The 26,479-nt window shown below is 34.2% G+C and overlaps 2 protein-coding genes across 2 annotated transcripts in view; one reads left to right on the top strand and one right to left on the bottom strand.

Annotated features, from left to right (window-relative positions):
- Nucleotides 1–26,479, top strand: part of si:ch211-149k23.9 (germ cell-specific gene 1-like protein) — a 53,532-nt gene that overhangs the window by 19,257 nt on the left and 7,796 nt on the right. Inside the window, exon 7 of the mRNA XM_061915336.1 lies at nt 15,427–15,503. Within this exon, the coding sequence (XP_061771320.1) occupies nt 15,427–15,503 (77 nt within the window). The remainder of the gene's footprint in view (nt 1–15,426; nt 15,504–26,479) is intronic.
- rcvrn2 (recoverin 2) overlaps nt 7,412–26,479 on the bottom strand; it is a 20,762-nt gene continuing 1,694 nt past the window's right edge. The window contains exons 2-3 of the mRNA XM_061915338.1: nt 9,262–9,373; nt 7,412–7,766 (exon numbers count right to left, since the gene is read on the bottom strand). Coding sequence (XP_061771322.1) covers nt 7,678–7,766; nt 9,262–9,373 — 201 coding nt within the window. The 3' untranslated portion in view covers nt 7,412–7,677. The remainder of the gene's footprint in view (nt 7,767–9,261; nt 9,374–26,479) is intronic.

The raw sequence follows: 26,479 nt of genomic DNA, 5'->3' as shown, positions 1-26,479 counted from the left end.
TGCAATACTTATTTTAAACAGTTTGTGTGTGTGCATTATGTATATATTTACATATACATTTATACATATATATATATATATATATATATACATATATATATACATATATAATATGTGTATAGTTATACAAATACATCTACATAATATATACGTATGTATATATGTGTGTGTATATATATATACATACATTAGATTAGATTAGATAGTACTTTATTTATTCCGTCAGGAGAGTTCCTTCAGGAAAATTACAATTTTCAGCACAATCCCATTCAAGATCAGACAAACATTACAGGGAGACAGAACAGGATCGCTGACGGGTCTGCCGGCTTCCAGCGCCCCTTACAAAAAAGATGACATACAGGTAAACATATATGTATATTATATATACATGTATATATATATATATATATACATGTATATATATATATATGTATACACACACGTGTGTGTGTGTGTTTATATATATATATATATATATATATATATATATATATATATATATATATATACATATATATATGTATGTATGTATGTATATATATATATATAATATATGCATATATATATGTATGTATGTATGTATGTGTGAGTGTGTGTGTGTGTATATATATGTGTATATATATATGTATATATATATATATACAGGAAAATAAGTATTTGAACACCCTGCTATTTTGCAAGCCCCCCCACTTAGAAATCATGGAGGGGTCTGAAATGTTTACGGTAGGTGCATGTCCACTGTATTAGAGACAACCTACAAAGAAAAATCCAGAAATCACAATCTATGTAGGTGCATGTCCACTGTATTAGAGACAACCTACAAAGAAAAATCCAGAAATCACAATCTATGTAGGTGCATGTCCACTGTATTAGAGACAACCTACAAAGAAAAATCCAGAAATCACAATCTATGTAGGTGCATGTCCACTGTATTAGAGACAACCTACAAAAAAAAATCCAGAAATCAGAATATATGATTTTTTTAACAATTTATTTGTGTGATACAGCTGAAAATAAGTATTTGAACACCCGTCTATCAGCTAGAATTCTGACCCTCAAAGACCTGTTAGTCCGCCTTTAAAAGTCCTCCACCACTCCAATCAGATGCACCTGTGTGAGGTCGTTAGCTGCATAAAGACACCTGTCCACCACATACAATCAGTAAGACCCAAACATTCAGCATGGATAACTGCAAACAGCTGTCCAAAGACCCTAGAGACAAAATTGTACAACTCCACAAGGATGGAAAGGGCTCTGGAGAAATTGCCAAGCAGCTTGGTAAAAAAAGGTCCACTGTTGGAGCAATCATTAGAAAATGGAAGAAGCTAAACATGAATCTCAATTGGAGTGGAGCACCATGCAAGATATCACCTCGTGGGGTCTCAATGATGCTAATAAAGGTGAGGAATCAGCCCAGGACTACACGGCAGGACTTGGTCAATGACCTGAAAAGAGCTGGGACCACTGTGTCCATGGTAACTGTTGGTAATACACTAAGGCGTCATGCTTTGAAATCATGCATGGCACGTAAGGTTCCCCTGCTTAAACCAGCACACGTTAAGGCCCGTCTTAAGTTTGCCAATGACCATTTGGATGATCCAGAGGAGTCATGGGAGAAAGTTTTGTGGACAGATAAGACCAAAATTGACCTTTTTGGTCATAATTCCACTATGCGTGTTTGGAGGAAGAAGAATGATGCGTACCATCCCAAGAACACCATCCCTACTATGAAGCATGGGGATGTTAGCATCATGCTTTGGGGGTGTTTTTCTGCTTATGGGACAGGACAACTGTACTGTATTAAGGAGAGGATGACTGCAGCCATGTATTGTGAGATTTTGGCCAAAAACCTCCTTCCCTCAGTCAGATCATTGAAGATAAGTCGTGGCTGGATCTTCCAACATGACAATGACCCAAAGCACACAGCCAGGAAAACCAAGAAGTGGCTTCGTAAGAACCATATCAAGGTTCCGGAGTGGCCTAGCCAGTCTCCAGACCTAAATCCAATTGAAAATCTTTGAAGGGAGCTGAAAGTCTGTGTTACTCAGCGACAGCCCAGAAACCTGACTGATCTAGAGAAGATCTGTGTGGAGGAGTGGGCCAAAATCCCTCCTGCAGTCTGTGCAAACCTGCTGAAGAACTACAGGAAACGTTGACCTCTGTAATTGCAAACAAAGGCTACACTACCAGATATTGATGTTGGTGTTCAAATACTTATTTTCAGTTTTATCACACAAATAAATTGTTAAAAAATCATAGATTGTGATTTCTGGATTTTTCTTTTTAGGTTATCTCTCATACAGTGGACATGCACCTATTGTGAAAATTTCAGACCCCTCCATGATTTCTAAGTGGGAGAACTTGCAAAATAGGAGGGTGTTCAAATACTTATTTTCTTCACTGTATATATATATATATATATATATATATATATATATATATATATATATACACATATGATAGGTTGATTGGCAACACTAAATTAGCCCTAGTGTGTGAATGTGAGTGTGAATGTTGTTTGTCTATCTGTGTTGGCCCTGCGATGAGATGGCGACTTGTCCAGGGTGTACGCCACCTTCCGCGCTGAGATAGGCACCAGCGCCCCCCGCCACCCCAAGAGGGAATAAGCGATAGAAAATGGATGGATGGATATATATATATATCCATCCATCCATTTTCTACCGCTTATTCCCTTTTGGGGTGGCGGGGGGCGCTGGCGCCTATCTCAGCTACAATCGGGCGGAAGGCGGCGTACACCCTGGACAAGTCGCCACCTCATCGCAGGGCCTATATATATATATATATATATATATATATATATATATATATGTTCGAGGTTTCTGTGGTTCATCCGCTATACAGTGCTCAATACCGAGGTAGAGCGGGATATACGTTCGGCCCCTGTGGTAGTGGGGGCGCTCGGAGCAGTAACCCCCAAACTGGGAGAGTGGCTCCAACAGACCCCAAGAACAACATCTGAAGTCTTAGTCCAGAAGAGCGCAGTCCTAGGAACAGCCAAGTTACTGGGCAGAACCCTCAAACTCCCAGGCCTCTGGTAGAGGACCCGGTCTTGAGGATTACACCGATACCACCCCACCGGAGTGAGAAGGAGATATATATATATATATATATATATATATATATATATATACATAGCTTTTAGCGTACCTTAAAAATGCATTATAACAAAGCTGTATAATTTTTATTTATATACCTGCTTTTAATATTGTATATGTTTTTCTTTGTTTAATAAATATTTACAAATTAATAAATACAGTTGCAGTGTACCTTAAATTAATTTTTTTCCTTTTCATGAATATTTCAAATGCTGTATATATTTTGCCTTGTTTTCTATCTTAGTGAACAATAATTGTAATATTTTTTTGTTATTTTAGCATACTTTTAATATGCTTTAATACAAAGCAGTATTTTTAAAAATGTCAATATATTAGATATTGTGTATATTTTATATTATTTAAGAAAATACTTATAATAAATTGATGAATGTTGTAAATTAGTTTTTGTCTAGAAAAACTAAAAATGCCTTATTACACAAGTATTTTTTATTTTAAAACCTATTTAAAATATTGTATATATTTTTTTATTTATTTAAACTAAATGAGAAATGTATACATTAAATTAATCTTTTAGTATACCTTTAAAAATGCATTACAACAAAGCAGTATGATTTTTATTTTATTACACGCATTTATTATTATATATATTTTTCTTTGTTTAATAAATAATTACAAATTAAAAAATAGGCGTACCTTAAAATATATATTTTTTTCATGTCATAAATATTTCAAATGCTGTAAATATTTTGCATTGTGTTCTATCTTAATGAAAAATAATAATAATTTTTATTTTTATTTTAGCATACTGTTAATAGGCTTTAATACAAAAAGGTATTTTTGAAATTGTCAATATATTTAATATTTTTTATATTTTTTATTATTTAAAACAATACTTTGATAGATGCTGTAAATTAGTTTTTGTCTAGAAAAACTAAAAGCATGCTTCAATACTAAGCAGTATATTTTAAATGATTATCCTAATATACTGTATATTTAAAAAAAATATATATACATATATTTTGTCTTATAAAATTAGTTGATTGGTTTGTAAATGCAGAAGCACATAAATACATTAAAGAGAGAGGAATTCGTGTAAAATAATTTCAAAAATAACTTTAAAAAAAAAAACAAGACACATTTTTATAGTCACACAAGTTTTATTGCATTTCATACAAAAAATAATGCACATCTAATGGCCTAATTCAAAATATGTTTTATTTGTTTTTGTAGGTTTGCATGCAACTCGAGCAGAAATCAACTTTAATAGGAGGATAATATTCTGATGAAATTTTCTATCATTTCATCAGAATTATGCTGCAAAAGTGTGAAAAATCAATGTTGGACTAATAAGTTGTACAAAAGAAACAAACATCCAATAATATGTTTTATTTTACAGTACATAATAATACACGAGAGGTAGCATAGAATAGAAGTGTATTCAATAGTAATAATAACAACTACATGCTCTCCTGTAAAAAACATCAATCAGCTATGACACAATATGAGTTATCTCACTAGAAATGCCATTCGTAGACAACCATAACGTATCACCACGGGCAGCTTTTCTCCTCCAAAGCGTAACATTTTTATCCCCAATATGAATTTATTCATCATTTAAAAATCGACTTTTAAAAAGACATTTTTACGACTCGCTTCCCTGCTTACTTATGACACACTGCACATCTTTTATAACCTCTTCTGAAAAGTTGTTTTTATTTTTATTCCCAAATAATGAATTCAGTTTTAAATTGAAAATCATTGCTGAATCCAATCATCAACCCAATAATTGAAATCAAATTAAATCTTGAGTCGTTATTCCGCATAAATGACATTTTCTCTAAGGTAGGATCATTAAATATCAATAAAAAAACAAAACAAATAAACACTACTGCTATTGCTTGTCTAAAATACTTCATATTTTCTCTATGAAGTATTTTTTAATATTAAGCTGCTCCATATGAATACATTAAAATCATAATTTTTATCAACCTACAAACCCCGTTTCCATATGAGTTGGGAAATTGTGTTGAATTTAAATATAAACGGAATACAATGATTTGCAAATCATTTTCAACCCATATTCAGTTGAATATGCTACAAAGACAACATATTTGATGTTCAAACTGATAAACCTTTTTTTTTTGCAAATAATCATTAACTTTCGAATTTGATGCCAGCAACACGTGTCAAAGAAGTTGGGAAAGGTGGCAATACATACTGATAAAGTTGAGAAATTCTTATCAAACACTTATTTGGTGTGCAGGCTGATTGGGAACCGGTGGGTGCCATGATTGAGTATAAAAGCAGCTTCCATGAAATGCTAAGTAATTCACAAACAAGGATGGGGCGAGCTGTCGTATTTTACGCTTCATAATGCGCCACACATTTTCGATGGGAGACAGGTCTGGACTGCAGGCGGGCCAGGAAAGTTTCCGCACTCTTTTACTACAAAACCACGCTGTTATAACATTTGGCTTGGCATTGTCTTGCTGAAATAAGCAGGGGCGTCCATGATAACGTTGCTTGGATGACAACATATGTTGCTCCAAAACCTGTATGGACCATTCAGCATTAATGGTGCCTTCACAGATGTGTAAGTTACCCATGCCTTGGGCAATAATGCTGGCTTTTGAACTTTGCGCCTATAACAATCCGGATGGTTAGTTTTCTCTTTGTTCTTGAGGACACCACGTCCTCTGCTTCCAGATATAATTTGAAATGTGGACTCGTCAGACCACAGAACACCTTTACACTTTGCATCAGTCCATCTTAGGTGAGCTCGGGCCCAGCCAAGCCAGCTGCGTTCCTTGGTGTTGTTGATAAATGGGTTTGGCTTTGCATAGTAGAGTTTTAACCTGCACTAACAGCGAGCAACTGTAGTTACTGACAGTGGTTTTATGAAGTGTTCCTGAGCCCATGTGGTGATATCCTTTACACACGGATGTCGGTTTTTGATACATTACCGCCTGAGGGGTCACAAGTCCGTAATGTTATCACTTATGTGCAATGATTTATCCAGATTCACTGAACTTTTTCATGATTTTATGGACCGTAGATGGTAAAATCCCTAAATTCATTGCAATAGCTCATTAAGAAATGTTGTTCTAAAACTGTTTGACAATTTGCTTTCAAAGTGGTGACCCTCACCCCATCCTTGTTTGTGAATTACTTAGCATTTCATAGAAGCTGCTTTTATACCCAATCGTGGCACCCACCTGTTCCCAATTAGCCTGCACACCTGTGGGATGTTTCGTATAAGTGTTTGATGAGCATTCCTCAACGTTCTCAGTATTTATTGCCACCTTTCCCAACTTCTTTGCCACGTGTTGATGGCATCAAATTCTAAAGTTAATGATTATTTGAACATCAAATATGTTGTCTTTGTAGCATATTCAACTGAATATGGGTTGAAAAGGATTAGCAAATCATTTTATTCTGTTTATATTTACATCCAACACAATTTCCCAACTCATATGGAAACGGGGTTTGTACAATACTTATGTGGAACCCAAATGGTAAGTGATGGAACACTTTGACGTAGGAAATATTAATGCTAGAATAAAAGTATTCCGGTCAAAATGTTAAATGAGTGCTGTCAAAGTTAATGAGTTAACTCGTGCGATTAATCCCAATATATTATTCAGTTAATCATGTATATTCAGGGATGAATCGGGAAATATCATGTATTGTGTGCCCCAAGTGGAGGAGTTCAAGTACCTAGGAGTCTTGTTCACGATTGGGGGAGGAGTGGATCGTGAGATCGACAGGCGGATCGGTGCGGCGTCTTCAGTAATGCGGACGTTGTACCGATCCATTGTGGTGAAGAAGGAGCTGAGCCGGAAGGCAAAGCTCTCAATTTACCGGTCGATCTACGTTCCCATCCTCACCTATGGTCATGAGCTTTGGGTCATGACCGAAAGGATAAGATCACGGGTACAAGCGGCCGAAATGAGTTTCCTCCGCCGTGTGGCGGGGCTCTCCCTTAGAGATAGGGTGAGAAGCTCTGCCATCCGGGAGGAACTCAAAGTAAAGCCGCTGCTCCTCCACATCGAGAGGAGCCAGATGAGGTGGTTCGGGCATCTGGTCAGGATGCCACCCGAACGCCTCCCTAGCGAGGTGTTTAGGGCACGTCCAACCGGTAGGAGGCCACGGGGAAGACCCAGGACACGTTGGGAAGACTATGTCTCCCGGCTGACCTGGAAACGCCTCGGGATCCCCCGGGAAGAGCTAGACGAAGTGGCTGGGGAGAGGGAAGTCTGGGCTTCCCTGCTTAGGCTGCTGCCCCCGCGACCCGACCTCGGATAAGCAGAAGAAGATGGATGGATGGATGTCAAAGTATTATTTTTATTTGAAGTTCATTTGAATAATTGAATTATAATTAGTCATTTGCTGTTATTAATCACATATTTGCATTTTGATTAATCGTCTGAATTAAAATGTAATCATTGTTTGACAGCATTAGTTTAGATATATTTCCATTCCTTGAATAATATCTTTTATACCAAACAACTTTAAAATAGATATTTATAGAAAATATAAACTACTAAATACGCTTGAAAAAAAGAGAGAGTGTTGGTGCAAGTGTAAAAGTAAGTGATGATTATTGTTTGAGTGGTCCGTAGTGGATGAGTCGCATTGCATTTTCATTCTCAATAACTCCTTTGATGAATTCTCCTTCGGCGAGTCTTTCTGCCAGGAAACAAACACACAATTACATTCTTTAAATGTCTCCTCTCTGATTTCATCTTGCATGCTAACTGACTAACTAACCTACTGACTATGTAACTACCTAACTAAAGAACTGACTGACTAACAAACTAACCTACTGATTGATTAAGTAACCAACTAACCAGCCTGGTGACTGACCGACTTACTAAATAACTACCTGACTAACCTACTGACTGACTAAGTAACTAAATAACTAGCCAACTTACTGACTAAGTAACTAACTAACCAACCTGCCTACTGACTGACTGACCGACCGACCGACCGACCGACCGACCGACCGACCGACTTCCAGAATGACTAAAAAGAGAGTTAACAAAGTAGTAAGTTGATATACAGTCTTGTACTTAGAACAATTGTAGTCACACATGATGCTAGTTATAGTCACACTGCACATGTCACTCTCTCTAGCTCTATTTTAACTCTCTCTAACACTTTTACTTTCTTGCTGTCGCTCTCTCTCTCTGTTTCTGTCTCTCGCTCTGTTTCTCTCTTTGTCTGTCTCTCGCTCTGTCTCTCTTTCGCGCTGTCTCTCTCTCTTTGTCTGTCTTTGTCTCTTGCTGTCTTTGTCTGTCTTTGTCTCTTGCTGTCTTTGCCTATTGCTGTCTTTCGCTCTGTCTCTCTCACTCTCTCTCTCTCTGTCTCTCTCTCTTTGTCTGTCTTTGTCTCTTGCTGTCTTTGCCTCTTGCTGTCTCTCGCTCTGTCTCTCTCACTCTCTCTGTCTCTGTCTCTCTCTCACCCTGTCTCTTTCACTCTTTCTGTCGCTCTCTCGCTCTCTCTGTCTCTCTCTCACTCTCTCTCTCTGTCTCTCTGTCTGTCTCTCACTCACTCACTCTCTCTCTCTGTTTGTCTCTTGCTCTCTGTCTCTCTCTCCCTCTCTCTCTGTCTTTCTCTCTCTCGCTCTATCTCTCTCTGTTTGTCTGTCTTTGTCTCTCGCTCTGTCTCTCTCTCTCTCGGTCTGTCTCTCTCACTTTGTCTCTCTCGCTCTCTTGCTCTGTCTCTTTTTTTGTGTCTCTGTCTCTTGCTCTGTCTCTCTCTCTTTGTATATCTCTCGCTCTGTCTCTCTCTCTTTGTCTATCTCTCGCTCTGTCACGCTCTCTCTCGCTCTGTCTCACTCGCTCTCTCTCTGTGTTTCTCTGTCTCTGTCTCGCTCTGTCTCTCTCACTTTGTCTCTTGCTCTGTCTGTCTCTCTCTGTCGCTCTCTCTGTCGCTCCCTCTATCTCTGACTATCTCTGTCTATGTCTCTCTCTCCCTCTCTCTCGCTCTCTCTCTCTCCCCACTCTCTTGATCTCTATTCCTCTTTCTTTCTTTCTCTCTCTCTCTCTCTCTCTCTGTCTGTCCCAAACCCCCTACCACTAATGCTACTAGTACTACTGCTAGTGCTGCTACTACTACAACAACAAGTAGTGCTACTACTGTTAGTACTACTACTACTACTGATAGTAGTAGTTTGCCTGACCGTTGTCTTTCTTGTCAAAGAAGGACCAAAGTTTATCGGCTCTCTTCTCAGGAGTGTTTTCATCCTGAGGTAATTTGCTCTGCTCCTCCTTGGGGATCAGCTTGAAGATGGCCTGAAAAATCAACAACATCTTTCACAAGTCTACCCGCCTAAATACTGTACATACTGTACATACTGTAAATACTGCACATACTGTACATACAACAGTGCTCACACTGAACAATTACAAATCCAACTTTCATCGCAAAAATACTCTCAAGTTACACAAAAGTTAACTTGTTTTGCATTTGTCATATATAGTACAATTGATTTATAGTACAGTGTATATAGTATAGTAAAGTATATTTGTAAGTATATATGACTTTATTGTCATCAGCACATAGTACATAACTTGCCAGTTTCAACCCAATAATTACCACAAGATCTATACACTAGTGTATACATTGTAAATAATAGTAATACACTAGTGTGTACATTGCAAATAATAGTAATACACTAGTATGTACATTGTAAATAATAGTAATACACTAGTTTGTACATTGTATACAATAGTAATACACTAATGTTTACATTGTAATAATAGTAATACACCACTAAGTACAATGTAAATAATAGTAATACACTAGTATGTACATTGTAAATAATAGGAATACAGTAATGTGAATGTGAGTGTGAATGTGGCCTGTATATCAGTGTTGGCCCTGCGATGAGGTGGTGACTTGTCCAGGGTGTACCCCGCCTTCCGCCCGATTGTAGCTGAGATAGGCGCCAGCGCCCACTGCAAACCCAAAAAGGGAATAAACTGTAGATAATGGATGGATGGATAGTGTGCACATTGTATACAATAGTAATACACTAGTATGTACATTGTAAATCATAGTAATACACTAGTATGTGCATTGTAAGTAATAGTAATAGACTATAATGTACATTGTAAGTAATTCTAATACACAAGTATGTACATTGTAAATAATAGTAATACACTAGTATGTACATTGTAAATAATAGTAATAAACTAGTATGTATGTTGTAAATAAAAGTAATACACTAGTATGTACATTGTAAATAATAGTAATACACTAGTACGTACATTGTAAGTAATTTGTAATACACTAGTGTGTACATTGTAATTCTAATACACTAGTGTGTACATTGTAAATAATAGTAATACACTAGTATTTACATTGTAGATAATTGTAATACACTAGTATGTACATTGTAATTAATAGCAATACATTAGTGTGTACATTGTAAATAATAGTAATACACTAGTATGTACAATGTAAATAATAGTAATACGCTAGTTTGTACATTGTATACAATAGTAATACACTAATGTTTACATTGTAATAATAGTAATACACCACTAAGTACAATGTAAATAATAGTAATACACTAGTATGTACATTGTAAATAATAGGAATACAGTAATGTGAATGTGAGTGTGAATGTGGCCTGTATATCAGTGTTGGCCCTGCGATGAGGTGGTGACTTGTCCAGGGTGTACCCCGCCTTCCGCCCGATTGTAGCTGAGATAGGCGCCAGGGCCCACTGCAAACCCAAAAAGGGAATAAGCTGTAGATAATGGATGGATGGATAGTGTGCACATTGTATACAATAGTAATACACTAGTATGTACATTGTAAATCATAGTAATACACTAGTATGTGCATTGTAAGTAATAGTAATAGACTATAATGTACATTGTAAGTAATTCTAATACACAAGTATGTACATTGTAAATAATAGTAATACACTAGTATGTACATTGTAAATAATAGTAATAAACTAGTATGTATGTTGTAAATAAAAGTAATACACTAGTATGTACATTGTAAATAATAGTAATACACTAGTACGTACATTGTAAGTAATTTGTAATACACTAGTGTGTACATTGTAATTCTAATACACTAGTGTGTACATTGTAAATAATAGTAATACACTAGTATTTACATTGTAGATAATTGTAATACACTAGTATGTACATTGTAATTAATAGCAATACATTAGTGTGTACATTGTAAATAATAGTAATACACTAGTATGTACAATGTAAATAATAGTAATACACTAGTTTGTACATTGTATACAATAGTAATACACTAATGTTTACATTGTAATAATAGTAATACACCACTAAGTACAATGTAAATAATAGTAATACACTAGTATGTACATTGTAAATAATAGGAATACAGTAATGTGAATGTGAGTGTGAATGTGGCCTGTATATCAGTGTTGGCCCTGCGATGAGGTGGTGACTTGTCCAGGGTGTACCCCGCCTTCCGCCCGATTGTAGCTGAGATAGGCGCCAGCGCCCACTGCAAACCCAAAAAGGGAATAAGTTGTAGATAATGGATGGATGGATAGTGTGCACATTGTATACAATAGTAATACACTAGTATGTACATTGTAAATCATAGTAATACACTAGTATGTGCATTGTAAGTAATAGTAATAGACTATAATGTACATTGTAAGTAATTCTAATACACAAGTATGTACATTGTAAATAATAGTAATACACTAGTATGTACATTGTAAATAATAGTAATAAACTAGTATGTATGTTGTAAATAAAAGTAATACACTAGTATGTACATTGTAAATAATAGTAATACACTAGTACGTACATTGCAAGTAATTTGTAATACACTAGTGTGTACATTGTAATTCTAATACACTAGTGTGTACATTGTAAATAATAGTAATACACTAGTATTTACATTGTAGATAATTGTAATACACTAGTATGTACATTGTAATTAATAGCAATACATTAGTGTGTACATTGTAAATAATAGTAATACACTAGTATGTACAATGTAAATAATAGTAATACGCTAGTTTGTACATTGTATACAATAGTAATACACTAATGTTTACATTGTAATAATAGTAATACACCACTAAGTACAATTTAAATAATAGTAATACACTAGTATGTACATTGTAAATAATAGTAATACACTAGTTTGTACATTGTATACAATAGTGTTACACTAGTGTGTACATTATAAATAATAGTAATACACTATTGTGTACATTTTAAATAATAGTAATACACTAGTATGTACAGTACATTGTAAATAATAGTAATATACTAGTGTGTACATTGTAAATAATAGTATTACACTAGTATGTACATTGTAAATAATAGTATTATACTAGTATTTACATTGTAAATAATAGTAATACACTAGTATGTACATTGTAAATAATAGTAATACACTAGTATGTACATTGTAAATAATAGTAATACACTAGTATGTACATTGTAAATAATAGTAATACACTTGTATGTACATTGTATATCATAGTAATACACTGGTATGTACATTGTAAATCAGTAATACACTAGTATGTACAATGTAAATAATAGTAATACACTAGTATGTGCATTGTAAGTAATAGTAATACACTAGTGTGTATATTGTCAGTAACAGTATTACACTAGAATGTACATTGGAAGTAATTCTAATACACTAGTGTGTACATTGTAAATAAAAGTAATACACCAGTATGTACATTGTAAATAATTGTAATACAATAATATGTACATTATAAATAATAGTAAGAAACTAGTATGTACATTATAAATAGTAATATACTAGTATGTAAATTGTAAATAATAGTAATACACTGCATGTACACTGTAAATATTAGTAATACACTAGTATGTACATTGTAAATAATAGTAATACACTAGTATGCACATTGTAAATAATAGTAATACACTAGTGTGTACATTGTAAATAATAGTATTACACTAGTATGTACATTGTAAATAATAGCAATACACTAGTACGTACATTGTAAAAAATAGCAATACACTAGTATGTACATTGTAAATAATAGTAATACACTAGTGTGTACATTGTAAATAATAGTAATACACTAGTAAGTACAATGTAAATAATAGTAATACACCCGTATGTACATTGTAAATAATAGTAATACTCTATTGTGTACATTGTAAATAATAGTAAGGGTATTCTACACACATCCCATAATAATCCCAACATGACATAATTGCACATTTGATTAAGCCTAATTTATTGTTACACTTCACTTCTTGATGTTTGTTTGTTGACATTTGACAGTGATGAAATACTCACATTTTTATAAAACATTTTTAATAACATTATTTTGTCACAAAAGCTTCTATGGTCCCAGCTGACCCCGTTTGAAGTGTGTCGGACCTCAGAGGTCCTGCAGTAGTATTTGCCGTACTCCATGTTTGTCAACAAACAAACAAAGTTGGCAGTATGTGCATGTCCTCAATGTTTGTCAACAAACAAACAAACAAAGTTGGCAGTATGTGCATGTCCTCCATGTTTGTCAACAAACAAACAAACAAAGTTGGCAGTATGTGCATGTCCTCCATGTTTGTCAACAAACAAACAAACAAAGTTGGCAGTATGTGCATGTCCTCCATGTTTGTCAACAAACAAACAAACAAAGTTGGCTGTATGTGCATGTCCTCCATGTTTGTCAACAAACAAACAAACAAAGTTGGCAGTATGTGCATGTCCTCCATGTTTGTCAACAAAGAAAGAAAGCAAGTGAGGAAGAGTGCAGGTTGAAGTGTTCCACTTTAGGGAGGAGGCACATTTAAGACACTTAGATTAGATTAGTGAGGATTAGAAGGCAAGAGTCGGGCTCCCCGCCAAACGCTGCTCACATCTCCTCGCCGCCATCTTGGCTCGCCACCTTTCATATCTGTCCTCTCAACGCTTCCATCGCTTCCCTTATAGGGTTGTGCTATTATTTTATTATTATTGTGTTATACTTTATTATTGTGAGGACAAGCGGTAATAAATGGATGGATGGATATAATTTTAATAATGTCATATTTTATGAAATTATTATTTAATTATTGTACCATTTTATCTTATTGTATTATTAGTTTATTATTGTTTTATTATTTATCTTTATGGTATATTATTGTGTATTTTTTTATTATTGTTAATTATTTTATTAAAGATTTATTATGTTATTTCATTATTGTTTTATACGTTTATTGTTGTGTTAGTATTTTATTGTTATTATTTTATTGTATGTATTTATTTATTGTTTTATTTGTATTGTTTTGATATTGTGTTATTTTATTATTACGTCAAGATTTTATTATTGTGTTATTCATGTATTTACTGTAGTTATTCATTTATAATCTTTCTAATGTTTTGTTCTTTAGTTTTGTTATGGCTTTTTTATTGTATTATTGCTTTGATATTAGTTCATTGTTGTGTTATTGGTTTATTATTGTTTATTTATTAATATTTTATAAAGTACTATTGTGTTAAATTATTTTTGCAGTATTAATGTATTTTGTTATGTCATTGTAATATTGTTTTATTCCTTTATTATTGCGTTACAATTTATTGTTAATATTTTATTGTATTTATTTATTTTTGGTTTTATTTGTATTATTTTAATATAGTGTTATTTTACTATTGTGTTATTATTTTATTACTGTTATTGATCATTTAGTTCTTAGTTTTTTCTTAATTTTTTATTTTTATATTTTATCGTGTTATTGCTATTTTATTGTATAGTTGCTGTATCATTGTGTCATTTGTTCATTATTGTGTTATTTTTTTATAGTTTTTTTATCATTATGTTATAATATACTATTGTGTTAATTTTTGTTTGTTATTATTCTATTTTTGTGTTATGTGGTTGTTATGTTATTTTCATTGCTTTATTATCGTATTATTTTTATTGTGTTATTGCTTTGTTTTTGTTTTATTTCATTATTTTTTATTCTTTTCATAGTGTTATTATTTCAATATTTTGTCATTCATTAGTGTGTTATTAGATTATTGTTTGGTTATTGTTTTATTATTTTTTATGGTTTTGTTTTATTTTTTATGTTTGTGTTATTTTATTGTTTATTTTTATTGGGGTTTTTATTTCATTTTATGTTTGGTTTATTTTTTTGTCATTTTATTAGTTAGATGTTTTGTTATTGTGTTGTTGTAGTAGTATTGTTTTCTTTGTTGTTGCAGCCACTCTTTAACCTTTCACCAGTCACTATAAGTAATATTTTTCATGCAGTCAGTTGTCATATTTAGTTATCAACCCAACATTTGTTCTGCTTTTTAAGCTGTTGTATGTTTGTGAAGGTACATTCTTCTCTTAATTGTTGTTTATGCGCAGAAAACTACTTCCTGTCGCTCGGACCTGCTCCAAACAACACGAGCAAGCAGCAGATAAGCTGTGATATTCATTTGAAGGTAACTCTATTCTTTGAATACGATCATTTACACATTATTATTCGCTTCCAAGTTTCTGCTTTTAATTTGTTTTTTTAATAATATTTTACACATATTTGGGCTGAATGGAGCACTTTCATGCATTTAATAACAATATGAATATTACAGTAATATTTTCCAGCAGATGAGACCAAACCAATGAGAGTTTGACGTTCAGTATCCTGGTCACTGATTGGCTCAGGTAGTATTGCCTCATATAAAGGAGTGTAAAGGTGACTAAAAGTGTTATTTCATACTTAGACTCCTAGCTTGTGAGTTCAAACCCTGGCCGAGTCATACCAACGACTATGAAAATGGGAGCCATTACCTCCCTACTTGGCACTCGGCATCAAGGGTTGGAATTGGGGGTTAAATCACCTAAAATGATTCCCGGGCGCGGCACCGCTGCTGCTCACTGCTCTTCTCACCTCTCAGGGGGTGAAAAAGGGGATGGGTCAAATGCAGAGGACACATTTCACCACAACTAGTGTGTGTGAGACAATCATTGATACTTTAACTTTGACTTCAACAAGTTTGTTCAAAACAATTTATAATATAATTAATTTATACTCCACCGAAAGTCATTTTAATAATAATAATGATAAACGAAGGATTTGTGAATTCTAAACAAAATGGTAATATTTTAAAAAATCATTTTTCCCATCGAAGGGAGAGACTTATTTATTTAAGGTCTTCTTATATTTGGAGCATGTATCTTAAATAGTGAATTTGTGAATTATATTTATATAGCGCTTTTCTCAAGTGACTCAAAGCGCTTTACATAGTGACACCCAATATCTAAGTTACATTTGAACCAGTGTGGGTGGCACTGGGAGCAGGTGGGTAAAGTGTTTTGCCCAAGGACACAACGGCAGTAACTAGGATGGCACGAGCGGGAATCGAACCTGCAACCCTCAAGTTGCTGGCACGGCCACTCTACCAACCGAGCTATGCCGCCCATATATATCTAAATACTTTAGATATATATTTTTACCACTAGTTGTAAGTCAAATACAGGTTTTTTTTTTTTTTTTTATAACTTTAGAGGTTCTGGTCCTAAGTCCAGTCCTGGGTTCAAACTTGCAACCGCGAGTCTCCTGTGGAGCAGCGCTAGACAATGAACTGTGTGTGTGTGTGTGTGTGTGTGTGTGTGTGTGTGTGTGTGTGTGTGTGTGTGTGTGTGTGTGTGTGTGTGTGTGTGTGTGTGTGTGTGTGTGTGTGTGTGTATATATATGTATATATGTATGTATGTGTATATATATGTGTGTGGGTGTGTATATATATATATATATATATATATATATATATCCATCCATCCATCCATTTTCTACCGCTTATTCCCTTTCGGGGTTGCGGGGGGCGCTGGCGCCTATATATATGTATATATATATATATACATAAAGAAATTGTTGCAACATTGAAATATTTTTCATCTTGACTTCAAATATTTAATCTTGCTTTAAGTTTGTGTAGTTTGTAATATTTGCTACTTTTTCATATCAATACAGTATCTATTGGCTTCTTAATCATTCACCATGTATCTGGTAGTAATAATAATAATAGTAATCATCACAGTAAGTAAAATGTCAATGAATGAATGACAGGAATACGCTTATGAGACGTTTTACTGCAAAAGGATTCCTAGCCCCTTCCTGCTCCATCCATGATAAGAATGTAATATCAATATGTACTAAATTATAATAATATAATGTCAAGTTTTGTAAGCAAGTTTTACTGAGTTCCACTTCAGGTGGGCGTGGTGTCAGGAAGGTTTGCAAATGTGGAAAATAATGATGTCATATGTTGAAACATAAACATTGCATCATTCATGTCAGCAGAAAAGAAGAAGATTAGATTCCCAATCAGATGTTGCCAGAGTGTTGTGAAATATGACATGCTAACTTCTCCTTTTGTCTGGGATTAATAACCACGTACTGTACGGCCGGCGTATGGACAGGAAAGATTAGACGGTATTGTCAGGGAGATAAATCCTGCAGATTATCACTTTTGGGCTCAAGTGGGCGGGACTTATGTGCTGAGGGATCATGGGGGCAAAATGTAGCAGCAAGAACTTTTTAAGACCAAAATATTCACATTTTTATGTAAGGTTAGGGTGTTATAATATGTTGTGTAACGGTATATATTAGGGTATGTAACGATATCTTAGATTATGTAACCGTATATGTTAGGGCAGGGGTCACCAACCTTTTTGAAACCAAGAGCTACTTCTTGGGTACTGATTAATGTGAAGGGCTTGATACACACTTAAATAAATTGCCAGACTTAGCCAATTTGCTCAATTTACCTTTAATAAATAAATCTCTTTATATTAAAAAATTGGTATTTCTGTCTGTCATTCCGTCGTACATTTTTTTTCCTTTTACGAAAGGTTTTTTGTAGAGAATAAATGATGAAAAAAAATATAATTGAACGGTTTAAAAGAGGAGAAAACACAAAAAAATTGAAAAATTAATTTTGAAACATAGTATATCTTCAATTTCGACTCTTTAAAATTCAAAATTCAACCGAAAAATATGAAGAGAAAAACTAGCTAATTTGAATCTTTTTGAAAAAATCAAAAAAAGAATTAGTAATTTTTCCTGATTAAGATTAATTTTAGAATTTTGATGACATGTTTTAAATAGGTTAAAATCCAATCTGCACTTTGTTAGAATATCTAACAAATCGGACCAAGCTATATTTCTAACAAAGACAAATCATTATTTCTTCTAGATTTTCCACAACAAAAATATTAAAAGAAATTCAAAAGACTTTGAAATAAGATTTACATTTTATTCTCCAGATTTTCTAGATTTGACAGAATATTTTTATTTTTATTTTAATCATAATAAGTTTGAAGAAATATTTCACAAATATTCTTCGTCGGAAAAACAGAAGGTAAAATGAAGAATTAAATTAAAATGTATTTATTATTCTTTAAAATAAAAAATTTAAAATGTACTTGAACATAAATTTAAATTGTCAGGAAAAAAGAGGAAGGAATATTAAAAGGTATATGTGTTTAAAAATCCTAAAGTCATTTTTAAGCTAGTATTTTTTTCTCTAAAATTGTCTTTCTGAAAGTTATAAGAAGCAAAGTAAAACAATAAATGTATTTATTTAAACAAGTGAAGACCAAGTCTTTAAAATATTTTCTTGGATTTTCAAATTCTATTTGAGTTTTATCACCCTTAGAATTAAAAATGTCGAGCAAAGCGAGACCAGCTTGCTAGTAAATAAATAAAATGTAAAAAATAGAGGCAGCTCACTGGTAAGTGCTGCTGTTTGAGCTATTTTTAGAACAGGCGTTGGTGACCCCTGTGTTAGGGTGTGTTAGATTATGTAACGGTATATTTTAGGGTATGTTAGATTATGTAACACAGGGGTCTCAAACACGCGGCCTGCGGGCCAATTGCGGCCCACAAGACGTTATTTTGCGGCCCGCACCTTAATATGAAAAGTTAATGTTGGTGCGGCCCGCGAGGTTAATACGAATGTCGCTTTACTACGTTATATTTGTATACCTTCGATTTTCCCAGGAGACTCCCAATTTTCAGGGGTAATCATTCTCCTGAATTTTACCCATACAACATTATTATTTTGGTACCGTGGAGGCACTGCCTTGAAAGCACAGGTCACACTGAGGGTGGCCTTATAAACAACTTCGACACTGTTACAAATGTGCGCCACACTGTGAACCCACACCAAACAAGAATGACAAACACATTTTGGGAGAACATCCGCGCCGTAACACAAAATAAACACAACAGAACAAATACCCAGAATCCCATTCAGCCCTAACTCTTCCGGGCAACAATATAAACCTTCCCCAAGTGTCGAAGATGTCGAAAATGTGACTGGGCCGGCACGCTAGTTGTTATTGTCCTGGTGAAAACCGGGAGAATGATTGCCCCTGGAAATTATCGTTAGGGGCAGTGATATCCGGGTGTTTCCCGGAAAGACCGAGAGAGTTTGCAAGTATGTTGCTAGGGCGGGAAAGCCATTCAAAGAAGGTGAAGTAATTAAAAAGTGCATGTTAGATTTTTTTAAGAAATCTTTTCTTGCGGCCCAGCCTCACCCATTTTCTGCAATCAGTGGCCCCCAGGTAAATTGAGTTTGAGACCCCTGATGTAACGGTGTATATTAGGGCAGGGGTCACCAACCTTTTTGAAACCAAGAGCTACTTCTTGGGTACTGATTAATGCGAAGGGCTACCAGTTTGATACACACTTAGATAAATTGCCAGAAATAGCCAATTTGCTCAATTTACCTTTAACTCTATGTTACTATTAATATATAATGATATTTATCTTTGTGGAAACACTTATTATCTTACTGATTTCTCACAATAAATATATATAGAAACAGATAAATATCAATATGCAACACTTTATTTTTATATTTTCTCTTAAGTGCACATTTTTCAAATTGAACATTTTCAAATGATCACTTCCAAGACAGTCTTGTGAAATCACAATATCCCATTTTAACTTGCTAGCCACTAACTTTTTTTAACAAATGAATTAACTTGCACCATGTTTGTACAAATCATAACTCATGTAAAATACAAAAGTCAACTCTCAAATTTTTAAATAAATCATATCACACTTTGAACTGGACACCAAATCTGTTATATGTTTCTTTGTCAGTTAGTGCAGTGTTTTTCAACCACTGTGCCGCGGCACCGTGAGATACAGTCCGGTGTGCCGTGGGAGATGATCTAATTTCAACTATTTGGGGTAAAAAATGTTTTTTTGCAAACCAGTCATTGTAGTCTGCAAATGATGTGTTTTTGTTGAGTGGCGGTGCTGTCTAGAGTAACCGTGTAACACTCTTCCATATCAGAAGGTGGCAGCCGGTAGCTAATTGCTTTGTAGATGTTGGAAACAGCAGGAGGCAGTGTGCAGGTAAAAAAGGTATTTAATGCTTAAACCACAAAATAGTGAGTGCCTCTAGGAAAAGGCATTGAAGCTTAGGGAAGGCTATGCGGAACAAAACTAAAACTGAACTACAAAGTAAACAAAACCAGAATGCTGGACAACAGCAAAGACTTACTGCGGAGCAAAGACGGCGTCCACAAAGTAAATCCGTACATGACAATCAACAATGTCCCCACAAAGAAGGATAATCCATTCATTTTCTACCAGGGGTCACGGGTGGCGCTGGAGCCTATCTCAGCTACAATCAGGCAGAAGGCGGGGTACACCCTGGACAAGTCGCCACGTCATCACAGGGTAAAAACAACTGAAATATTCTTGATTGCTAAAACAAAGTAGATGCGGGAAATATCGCTCAGAGGAAGACATGAAACTGCTACAGGAAAATACCCCAAAAAATAGGAGCGCAAGACAAGAACAGACACTACACTAAGGAAAACGGCACAAAAGTCCAAATAAGTCAGTGTGATGTGACAGGTGGTGACAGTACACCTACTTTAAGACAAGAGCAATAGTGATAGTTATGCTTTAAAGTCATAACCAACTATTGCCACCGCGACTTTTTACTGTCAACTGAGTTTCGTTTTTTTAGTGATTTCTGCTGGTGGTGTGCCTTCTGCATTTTTCCAACGCAAAAAATGTGCCTTGGCTGAAAAAAAGGTTGAAAAACACAAAGTTAGTGGGAAGCCTGGCATTGCTGTTAACTAGTGTGTTGTACTGTGGTGTGTAACTTGACACTGCAACTCTGAATGAGTCTTGCAGATGTGCATCGGGCGCCTAAACATTTCTTCACAAAAAAAAAAAGAAATCTTTAGCATCAATATTTATGGAACATGTCCACAAAAAATATAGCTTTCAACACTGAATATTGCATTGTTGCATTTCTTTTCACAGTTTATGAAATTACATTTATATTTTGTTGAAATATTATTCAATAAATATATTTATACATTTTTGCTATTTTGAGAATATTTTTTAAAAATCTCACGTACGCCTTGGCATACCTTCAAGTACCCCCAAGGGTACACCTACCCCCATTTGAGAACCACTGTGTTAGATTATGTAAGGTATATATTAAGGGATGTAACAGTAAATATGTATGTAAGGGTAAATTGTGGTATGTTAAATATTAGGGTATGTAGCGATATATATAAGGGTATGTTACGGTATGTTAGATTATGTAACGATATGTATTAGGGTATGTAACGATATATAGTAGGGTATGTAATGGTATATATTAAGGTATGTTACGGTATGTTATATTATGTAACGATATATATTAGGGTATGCAACAGTATGTTAGGATATGTAGCAATATATATTTGGGTATGTTAGGATATGTAACAATATATATTAGGGTATGTAACGGTATGAAAGGGTATAGATTATGTAACGATATATATTAGGGTATGTTAGATTATGTAACAATATATATTAAGGTATTTGAGGGTATGACAATATATATTAGGGTATATAACTGTATGTAATGATATGTTGGATTATGTAACAATATATATTAGGGTATGTTAGGATATGTAATGGAATGTTGGTTATGTAACAATGTATATTAATGTATGTAACCGTATGTTAGATCATGTAACGATATATATTACTGTATGTTACGGCATGTTAAATTAGGTAACGATGTATTTAGGGTATGTAACGCATGTTAGGGTATGTTACAGTATGTTAGATTAAGCAACTATATATATTACGGTATGTCACGGTACATATTAAGCTAAATAAAAGTATCTTATGAATACGTTTTTGAGCTTGTTTAAGTCGTGGTCCACGTTAATCAATTCATAGAAGAAGGCTACAGTAATTTTTTTAACGCTATATTAGGGTATGTTACAGTATATATCAGTGTATGTATCGCTATGTTAGGGTATGCATTGCTATGTTACGGTATGTTATATGATGTAACAATGTATATTAGGTTATGTAACGGTATGCTAGGGTATGTAATGCCATCCATCCATCCATCCATCCATTTTCTACCGCTTATTCCCTTTCGGGGTCACGGGGGGCGCTGGCGCCTATCTCAGCTACAATCGGGCGGAAGGCAGGGTACACCCTGGACAAGTCGCCACCTCATCGCAGGGCCAACACAGATAGACAGACAACATTCACACTCACATTCACACACTAGGGCCAATTTAGTGTTGCCAATCAACCTATCCCCAGGTGCATGTCTTTGGAAGTGGGAGGAAGCCGGAGTACCCGGAGGGAACCCACGCATTCACGGGGAGAACATGCAAACTCCACACAGAAAGATCCCGAGCCTGGATTTGAACCCAGGACTGCAGGACCTTCGTATTGTGAGGCAGATATGTTGGATTATGTAACAATATATATTAGGTTATGTAACTGTATGTTAGGGTATGTAACGATATATATTAGGGTATGTTACGGTATGTTTGATTATGTAACAATATGTATTAGGGTATGTAACGATATATAGTAGGGTATGTAATGGTATATATTAGGGTATGTTACGGTATGTTATATTATGTAACGATATATATTAGGGTATGTAACGGTATGTTAGGATATGTAGCAATATATATTTGGGTATGTAAGGGTATGTTAGGATATGTAACAATATTTATTAGGGTATGTAACGGTATGAAAGGGTATGGATTATGTAACGATATATATATATTAGGGTATGTTAGATTATGTAACAATATATATTAAGGTATGTGACGGCATGTGAGGGTCTGACAATATATATTAGGGTATATAACTGTATGTAATGATATGTTGGATTATGTAACAATATATATTAGGGTATTTAAGGATATATAATGGAATGTTGGTTTAGTAACGATATATATTAGTGTATGTAACGGTATGTTAGATCATGTAACAATATATATTAGTGTATGTTACGGCATGTTAAATTAAGTAACGGTGTATTTAGGGTATGTAACGCATGTTAGGGTATGTCAGAGTATGTTAGATTATGCAACTATATATATTACTGTATGTTACGGTACATATTATGCTAAATAAAAGTATCTTATGAATAAGTTTTTGAGCTTGTTTAAGTCGTGGTCCACGTTAATCAATTCATAGAAGAAGGCTACAGTAATTTATTTAACGCTATATTAGGGTATGTTACAGTATATATCAGGGTATGTATCGCTATGTTAGGGTATGTAAGGCTATGTTACGGTATGTTAGATGATGTAACAATATATATTAGGTTATGTAACTGTATGCTAGCCTATGTAATGATATGTTGGATTATGTAACAATATATATTAGGTTATGCAACGGTATGCTAGGGTATGTAACGATATTTAATAGGGTATGTTACGGTATGTTTGATTATGTAATGATATGTATTAGGGTATGTTAGGGTATGTAACGATATATAGTAGGGTATGTAATGGTATGTATTAGGGTATGTTACGATATGTTATATTATGTAACGATATATATTAGGGTATGTAACGGTATGTTAGGATATGTAGCAATATATATTTGGGTATGTAGAGGTATGTTAAGATATGTAACAATATATATTAGGTTATGTAACGGTATGAAAGGGTATAGATTATGTAACGATATATATATTAGGGTATGTTAGATTATGTAACAATATATATTAAGGTATGTGACGGCATGTGAGGGTATGACAATATATGTTAGGGTATATAACTGTATGTAATGATATGTTGGATTATGTAACAATATATATTAGGGTATGTTAGGATATGTAATGTAATGTTGGTTATGTAACAATATATATTAATGTATGTAACGGTATGTTAGATCATGTAACAATATATATTAGTATATGTTACGGCATGTTTAATTAGGTAACGATGTATTTAGGGTATGTAACTCATGTTAGGGTATGTTACAGTATGTTAGATTATGCAACTATATATATTACGGTATGTTACGGTACATATTATGCTAAATAAAAGTATCTTATGAATACGTTTTTCAGCTTTTTTAAGTCGGGGTCCACGTTAATCAATTCACAGAAGAAGGCTATAGTAATTTATTTAACGCTATGTTAGGGTATGTTACAGTATAAGGGTATGTAGCGCTATGTTAGGGTATGTAACGCTATGTTACGGTATGTTAGATTGTGTAACAATATATATTAGGTTATGTAACGGTATGTTAGGGTGAAGTGAAGTGAATTATATTTATATAGCGCTTTTCTCTAGCGACTCAAAGCGCTTTACATAGTGAAACCCAATATCTAAGTTACATTTTTAAACCAGTGTGGGTGGCACTGGGAGCAGGTGGGTAAAGTGTCTTGCCCAAGGACACAACGGGTTTAAAAATGTAACTTAGATATTGTATGTAACAATATATATTAGGGTATGTTACGGTATGTTAGATTATGTAACGATACATATTTGGGTATTTTACGGTATATACTAGGCTATATAACAATATTTTAGGGTATATTACTTTATTTAACGCTATGTTAGGGTATGTAACGCTATGTTAGGGTATATTACGGTATATATTAGGGTATGTAACAATGTGTGAGGGTATGTAATGATATATGTTAGGGTAAGTTACGGTATATATTAGGCTATATAACAGTATCTTAGGATGTATTACTTTATCTAACGCTATGTTAGGGCATGTTACGGTATATATTAGGGTATGTAACTGTATGTTTGGGTATGTACTGATATCTATTAGGGTATGTTGCAGTATATATTAGGTTATACAACATGTTAGGGTATATTACTTTATTTAACGCGATGTTAGGGAATGTTACGGTATATATTAGGCTATATAACAGTATCTTAGGGTATATTGCTATATATATTATGGTATGTGTTGGGTATGTTACGGTGTGTTAGGGTATGTTACGGTATGTGTTAGGGTATTGTACGGTGTGTTAGTGTATGTCACGGTACATATTAGAGTATGTTATGTATGTTAAGGTATGTTACATTATATATTAGGCATACTTTGATATGTTAGGGTTTTTTACCGTGTATATTGGTGAAGTGAATTAAATTTATATAGCACTTTTCTCTAGCATCTCAAATCGCTTTATGTAGTGAAACCCATAATCTACATATTTAAGCTACACTTAAAACAGTGTGGGTAAAGTGTCCTGCCCAAGGACACAACAGCAGTGACTGGAAGTCAGAAGTTGCTGGCACGGTCGCTCTAGCAACCAAGCCACGGTGCCATAATATTAGGGTATGTTACGTATGTAATACTGTGTTAGGATATATTACGGCATATATCAGGGTATATTATGGTATGTTATGTTAGGGTGTGTTAAGGTTTATTAGGGTATGTTATGGTATGATACATGTGTTAGGGTAAGATACGGTAAGTTAAGGTATGTTATGGTATGATACAGTATGTTACATATGCTAGGGTGTGTTAGGTATGTAACAGTATGTTAGGATATGTTATGTTGTGTTAGAGCATGTTAGGCTATGTTACGGTATGTTAAGTTTTGTTACGGTATATTAGGTTAAGTTATGGTATTTTACAGTATGTTATATTAAGGGTGTATTAGGGTATGTCATGTATATTAGGGTGTTTTGGGGTATTTTACAGTATGTTAAAATGCGTTACAGTACATTACGGTATGTTATGTGTGTTACGATATGTTGTGTATGATACGGTATGTAACTTGTGTCGTATGTTAGCATATGTTACGGTGTAATACAGTATGTTAGGGTATTATATGATAGTTACAGTATGTTATATAATAGTTACAGTGTGTTACGGTGTTTAAGGTGTGTTAATGTATGTTACGGTGTATTACATTGTTATATGTTACGGTCTATCAGGGTATGTTACTTATATTAGGGTGTTTTAGGTATTTTACAGTATGTTAGGATGTGTTACTGTATGTTATGGTATGTTACACTATGTTATGGTGTTTTACGGTATGTTAGGGTGTATTACAGTATGCTATGGTGTGTTATACAGTATGTCATGGTATGTTTAGTATGTTACGGTGTATTACGGTATAATGCGGTAGTTACGGTATTATTTGGTGTGTTAAGGTGT

The sequence above is a fragment of the Nerophis ophidion genome, linkage group LG11 (assembly GCF_033978795.1).
Source record: "Nerophis ophidion isolate RoL-2023_Sa linkage group LG11, RoL_Noph_v1.0, whole genome shotgun sequence".
Lineage (NCBI taxonomy): Eukaryota > Metazoa > Chordata > Actinopteri > Syngnathiformes > Syngnathidae > Nerophis > Nerophis ophidion.
This window is presented reverse-complemented; position numbering and strand designations above follow the sequence as displayed.